This window comes from Ailuropoda melanoleuca, chromosome 13 (genome assembly GCF_002007445.2).
Source record: "Ailuropoda melanoleuca isolate Jingjing chromosome 13, ASM200744v2, whole genome shotgun sequence".
NCBI classification, from domain to species: Eukaryota; Metazoa; Chordata; class Mammalia; order Carnivora; family Ursidae; genus Ailuropoda; species Ailuropoda melanoleuca.
In genome coordinates, this window is record NC_048230.1 from 69,192,220 (window position 1) to 69,199,447 (window position 7,228).

A 7,228-nucleotide genomic window follows, 5' to 3' on the forward strand; every position below is an offset into this window, starting at 1 on the left:
GATTGCAGTTTTAAGTTGCATTTCCCTAATAACTAATTATGTTGAGCATCTTTTCATGTGCTTATTTACCAACCATATCTCTTCTTTGGTTGAAGTGTCTATTCAAATTGCTTGCTCATTCTTGGGTTGTTTGTTCTCTTCATGAGTCTTGAGCATTGCTTACATATTCTGGTACTTTAATTTTTATGATTTACAAATATTTTTCTTTCAGTCTGTGACTTGTCTCTTCATTCTTCTAACAGTGTCTTTTGAAAAGCGGAAGTCTTTTATTTCCATGAAATCCATTTTATCAATTTGTTCTCCTATGAATTGTGCTTTGGTATGGTATCTAAGAAAACTTGGATTAACCCCATGTCATAAAGTTTTTTGAGAAATCTTAAGTTTTCAGTTTCACATTTAAGTCTACAATTTGAGTTAATTTTTGAACATGGTGCAAGGTATGAATCAAAATTCTTTTTACATGTTATTATTTTTTTCTTTTGCATAGGGATAATCAGTTGTTTCAACACCAGTTGTAGAAAAGGTTATCCTTGCCTTAGAATCTTTGTAGAAAATCAGTTGCCCATATACTATGTGGATGTGTTTCTCAACTCTGTTCTGTTCCATTAATCTATTTCTCAATCTTTCTGCCCAGACCAAATCGTAGTGACTACTATAGTTTTATATTGTCTTGAAATCAGGGTTTGTCTATCCCAGGCTCTTGTGTTTCCATATGAATTTCAGAACCAGCTTGTCAATTTCTACAAAAAGCCCACTGGAATTTTTAACTGGGATTGCATTGAATTTATAGGTCAGTCTAGAGAGCATTAAGTCTTCTGACCCATAACACAGTATATTTCTTAATTTGTTTAAGTCTTTTTTAGTCTCTCAGCAATGTTCTGTAGTTTTCAGAGTATAGAGATATTTCATATTCTTTACCATACTTATCCCTAATAGTTTTGGATGCTACTATAAATAATGTGTATATATATATATAAAACCCTGAGATCATGACCTGAGCTGAAATCAAGAGTTGGATGCTTAACCAACTGAGCTCCCCAGGCGCCCCTATAAATAATATTTCTGTTCCAATTTCCAATTATTCTTTCTAGTATATACAAATACAATTTATTTTTGTATATTGATCTTTTTATTAGTTCTAGTAGTTTTTTTTTTTTAAAGTAGATTCCACTGGGGTTTTTCTTCTACATAGACAATTATGTCATCATATTTGGAAATTTTTTAGCCATTATTGCTTCATTTTTTAAAGATTTATTTATTTATTTGAGAAAGAGAGAGAGAGAGAGATCTGGGTGAGGGGCAGAGGGAAAGGGAGAGGGAGAGAATCCCAAGCAGGCTCCCCACTGAGCTCAGTCCCATGACCCTGAGATCATGATCCAAGCTGAAACCAAGAGTTAGACACTCAGGGGCGCCTGGGTGGCACAGCGGTTAAGCGTCTGCCTTCGGCTCAGGGCGTGATCCCGGCGTTGTGGGATCAAGCCCCACATCAGGCTCTTCCGCTATGAGCCTGCTTCTTCCTCTCCCACTCCCCCTGCTTGTGTTCCCTCTCTCTCTGGCTGTCTCTATCTCTGTCAAATAAATAAATCTTAAAAAAAAAAAAAAAAAAAGAGACACTCAACAACTGTGCCACCCAGGCACCCCAACCATAATTGCCTCAAATAATTTTTCTGTCCCACCCTCATCACCTTCAGAGACTCTAATTATATATGTATTAGACTGCTTAAAGTTATCTCACAGCTTGCTAATACTCTGTTCATTATTTTTAAATTCTCTTTTCTTCTGTCTCATTTTGGATATTTTCTATAGCTATATCTTCAAGTTTCCTAATCTTTTCTTCTTTTTTTTTTTTTAAAGATTTTATTTATTTATTAGACACAGAGAGAGAGACAGCCAGCGAGAGAGGGAACACAAGCAGGGGGAGTGGGAGAGGAAGAAGCAGGCTCATAGCGGAGGAGCCTGATGTGGGGCTCGATCCCATAATGCCGGGATCACGCCCTGAGCCGAAGGCAGACGCTCAACCTCTGTGCCACCCAGGCACCCCCCTAACCTCTTCTTCTGTACTGTAATGTCTAATATGCTGCTAATCCCATCCAGTGTATTTTATTTTTTAAAAAACATTTTTTATTTTTAAGTAATCACTACACCCAATGTGGGGCTCAAACTCACAACCCCAAGACCAAAAGTCACATGCTCTACCAACTGAGCCAGCCAGGTGCCCCTCATTCAGTGTATTTTAAAATCTCACTCATCTCAGGAGCTGGCAACCCCCCCCCTCCCGCCCTTAGAGAAAGCGGGACATGTGGGTGGGTGACCCCTGGGATTCAGAGCTGGGCAGGAAGTGCATGGTGGATGCAGTCCATGAAAATAGGGACTAGTTTCTGAGTAGGACTTGTTTTCTCACTTATCTTCTTTAAAAGAAGAACGTGGCCATTAGCCTTTAGTTCTGGCATGGGATGGGGAATGGCCTACTCCAACTGTCAGCATGATTTCCAGGCTCCATATCTTCTACATGAAAAATATGTCAAAGAGCAGGAGCAGTGACTTATACCTGAGAACTTCCCAGTGGGAGGAAAAGAGAAATCATGTTTATTCCTCAGGAATACTGAAATGCCCTGGAGTAAACTGACATTCTTCTGTAACAATGTTATCAGTAATGCTTTCAAATCCAGCACACTGTTTATGTATCTGAAAAACAGCTTGTTTCAAAGTTTTGTATTTTCTCTTTGGAAATCGCAAGGAGGTGATTTTTAAAAAGAAATAAATTAAAAATAGGCAGCCCAGAAATAAATAAGTAAATAAATAAATAAATAGCATCTCGGTCATTTCTAGATGTTCGATTTTTTTGTCTTCCATGTGTCTGCTTAACTCTTTGGACATGTACACTACAGTTATAATAACTATCTTAATATCTTCTCTGCTAATTCTAACATCTAAGTTCTGGGTCCATTTTAATTTTTCTTCTCATTATTGCCTGCATTGCATGACCAATGAATTTTTTTATTGGATGCCAGATATCATGGATGTTACCCGTTGGCTGCAGGATGTTTCTTTAATTCTATGAGTATTCCTGAACTTTGATCTGGGATGCACTTATTTCAAAACAGCTTGATCCTTTTCGGTCTTTCTTTTAAGATTAGGTTGCACCAACACAGGGCTTGGTCTAGGCCCAATTTTTCTCCACTGCTGAGGCAATACCCATCTGTGTATTCTACCAAGTGCCCTATGAGTCATGAGGCTTGCCAGTCTGGCTGGTGGAAATCAGGCACTATTCTTGGCCCTTCATGAGCACTGAACACTCTTCCCTCTAATCTTTTTGTCTCCTTTCCTTGTCCTTGGATAGTTTCTTCACCTGCATGTGCTGGTGAGTATTCGGCTGAATATTTGAGTAGATCTCCAGAATTCTCTCTCTCTCTCCTCTTTGGTACTCTTTTGGTCTTCCTAGACTCTCAGCTCTGTCTCCCCAACCCAGAGAGGCTGCTGGTGCCCCCTCCCTGCACCATAGAGCCTGAAAACTCCCTCTCAAGACAGTAATCTGGGGAAATCTTAGGTCCCACCTCATTTGTTTCCAGGCTCTCGGGGATCACTGTCCTTTATTATCTGGTGTCCAGTGTCTTGAAAACAATTGTTTCATTCAGGGAGTAAGGCAGGGGAGCTTTTAAAAATCCTCATGTCCAAGCCACACCCTAGATAATTAGATCTCAATCATTGGAGGTGAGGTCCAGGCGTCAACATGAACTCCTCAGGCTGATTTCAATGCACATCCAGATTTAAAGTCAGTAGTCTATACTGTGATTTTATTACTTTGATTTAACAATAATTTATTTTGAAGTGGTCTTTGGGATAGGAAACATGGTACTAGAGCACATTTTCAACTTACAGCTGAGCCCCTGATTAAAGAAATCAAATCTCTTTGAAGTCCTCTGATTAGGGTGCCGGAGGGGCTCAGTCACTTTTGGCTCAGGTCATGATCCTGGGGTCGGTCCTGGGATCGAGTCCTGCATCAGGCTCCTTGCTAGGCGGGGAGCCCGCTTCTCCCCCTCCCTCTGCCTGCTGCTCCCTCTTCTTGTGCACTCTCTCTCTCTGATAGATAGATAGATAAATAAATAAATAAATAAATAAATAAATAAATAAATAAATAAATAAAATCTTAAAAAAATAAAATAAAATCCCCTGATTAAAAAACAAGGTTGGTCTCAAGCCCAGAGCAAGGCACAGCCTGCCTGTGAGAATTGTGTGGCTGTGGGGAGGATGGGACGGAGCAGGGAGCTAGGCAGCCCTGACAGGCTTGGGGGCATTTACAGATTATTTTCACTTAACAAAGCATTCCTATCTCACTTGCTTTGCTTCATTTTCTTCCCCCAACAGCCCTGAGGCAAAATTCACTATCTCTGTTGCGCAGATGAGGAAGTGGGGCTCAAGAAGTTGAGCGACTTGACAAAAGGCAAATCAGTAGCAGAGTTAAAATTTAAACTTGATCTTCAGAGAGAGAATAAGGAGCCAAGCAGTCCTTAGCTGTGTGGCGGCCAGCGGTGAGGGAAGATCCCCGGAAAGCGCTGAGCCGAAGCGGATTCTGTGGCTAGGCTAGGGCCTCCTCGCGGATGAGCAAGGCATCGCGAGATCAGCTGCAGAGATGGGGAATTCCGCCAGAGACTGAGATTGTCGGGTGAATGCTCGGAGGAGCACTAGTTCCCACCCTATGGAGACTGAGGTTCTGGAAGGACTTCTGTCCCGGGAGAGGGTATGCAAGGATAGAGTCAGAACTGAGAGGCCCGGAAGATAAAGGTAATGCTGGGGGTGGCAACTTCATCCTCCCTCCTGGCCCTTCCTCACACAGTATTCACCTCTGCTCTCAGATAATAAAGACTGTAAAATCATAGGGCAATGTTGGCTCCTCTCCACGAGTAGTCACCAGGAGCCAGACCCTTCCCAGGCATCATTCCACGGAATCCTCCCTGTGATTCTCTGAAGTGGGTGCTTATGTCATCTCCATTTCCAAGGTAAGGAAAGGGAGGCAGAGGACGACTGACTATAGTCATTATCTAGTGCTGCATAACAAATCCTAGGGGCTCCTGTGTGGCTCAGTCTGTTGAGCGTCGCCTTTGCCTTCAGTCGTGATCCCAGCATCTTGGGATCGAGCCCCGTATCGGGCTCCCTGCTCAGTGGGAAGCCTGCTTCTCCCTCTCCCTGTGCCTCTGCCCCTGCTTGTGGACTCAACTCTGTGTCAAATAAATAAATCTTAAAAAAAAAAAAAAAAAAAAACTATTCTAAAGTGTAACAGCTGAAAACCACAATAATCATTCTCTCACGCATTTTCTGTGGGTCGGGAATTTAAGAGCAGATGAACGAGGTGATTCTAGCCTGGGGCACCCTATGAGACTCCAGTCAAGCTGTCAGCCAGGGCTGCAGTCATCTGAAAGCTTCACCAGGGCTGGAGGATCCAGTTCCAAGGTGGCCCCTGAACAGGGCTGGCAAATCGGCTGGCAGTTGTAGGAGTTACTGGCCATGCAGATCTCGCCATTGGGCTGCTTGAGGGCGCTTTCGACATGGCCGCTGACTCCCAAGAACAACTGATCCAGGAGAGCAAAGTGGGAGCTGAAATGTATTTTCTGTGTTTTCTGACTTAGCCTCTGAAATCACACTGCCATTTCTGTAATATCCTAGTGGTTACACAGGTCAGCTCTAATCACCGACTGTACAAGGGTATGAAGACCAGGCGGTGAAAACCACTGCGGGCTGTCGTGGAGGCTAGCTACCACGGTGACAAAGTCATTTCCACATGAAGTATTAGATGTGGGCTTTGAACCCAGGCAGTTACTATGTCTCAGTAAAGATTGGCTGGAAGGAGTGGGGGCAGGCAGGTGCTCACAGACCTCCCCTGCCCTGGAGATTCGTGCAGATCTCATTCCAGTGCCCGTTTGGGTAAGACACTTTATCTGATGTGTCAGTCACTTTGTCAAAACCACATGACCTGGGCATGTTTATGAAAGATGGCACAAATCACTCGATAGTGGACGTGGTGTGTCAGAGGGAACCTGGATTCTGGCTCTGGCTTCGCCCCTGACTTACTGTGTGACCTGGAATAAGTTTCAGAACCTTTGAGGCCTTTGATTTCCAATCTGTACAATGGGACTGTTGAATCCCACGGGCCCTGCAGGCCTCTGGCTGAGGTTCCAGGATTTCATGCACAGAGTTGTTCACCAGGAATGTTGAGGTGATTCCCTCTCCACTTTCCCTGGATCTCTCAGACCTTTGCCCCAGTGGAGTGGACCCCTTACGTACAAGGGTCACTTTTTTGGATCCAGGCCAGGCTTGGCCAGGCTGCTCAGCCCTGCTTCACCCGCAGCTGGCTGGCACCATTGTTCCCCCATAAAGCTGGGCCCCTTTCCAGCTGCTGCTGCCCTGGGGGCAGGGGAGAGGCTCAAAGAACTCAGTTGTGTGGCTTCCCCCCTCCCCCAGGGCAGGCCTGGGTCACCCAACAGGCTGACTCAGCCCATGCAGGGGAACAAAGAAGACGAGATATGGTTTAAGTAAAGAATTTGACATTTACTATACCCGCCCCAAAAAAAACTTCAAAGTAATCATCACAGGAAAAATCCTGTTCCACTAATTTTACAGTTTAGTAGGATATTAAAAACTGGGAGTGAGGGCATTATAATTCTTCAGTGCTTTAAGGACGCATATTTTAATGAGTCTACAATGCACATCTGTTTGCCTTTTAATCTTTGAAATTGGGATGCGTGTAATAGTTGAGGTGCGTGTAAAAAGCACATGGTGTTACACAAAATTATGGTGCATATTATAGTAACGGGTATTAAATTGGATGAAATGCGGTCCTTAGGCCCTGTTCTTGGAGACTGGGCCTGGCTGCGTCTGTCCCCTCCTCCACTGTCCCACCCCCAGGCCCACTCTTGCCCACCACCCATGAGCCCATCTTTACCCTGTGTCTCCAGTACAATCCTTCAAACTTTCTCAGGCTTTTCCTCTGCATAAAACCCTGAAGGAATTGTGAGGGGGTAGCTCTCCCCCACTTCTGACCAAGACGGAGAAGTTCTCAGCAGAGTGAAAGAGCACAAAAGAATGAAAAGAAATTTAATTTCATGAGTAATAGCTAACAGTTCAGTACACTGCGTTACAGGCACTACTCAGGTGATTCGTGTGTGTTAATTCATTTAGTCCTTACAACCATTTATCAGGTAGCTACTAGCATATCCCCATTTTAAAGATGGGG

General features: G+C 43.7%; 1 protein-coding gene across 1 annotated transcript; it reads left to right on the forward strand.

Moving 5' to 3' along the window:
- Window positions 1-2,297: 2,297 nt before the first annotated feature.
- On the forward strand, window positions 2,298-2,541 carry LOC100468406 (MICOS complex subunit MIC10-like). The gene is given in 2 exon segments (XM_034641592.1): window positions 2,298-2,357; window positions 2,359-2,541. Coding segments are annotated over 2 exon segments (243 nt in total).
- The last annotated feature ends 4,687 nt before the right edge of the window (window positions 2,542-7,228 follow it).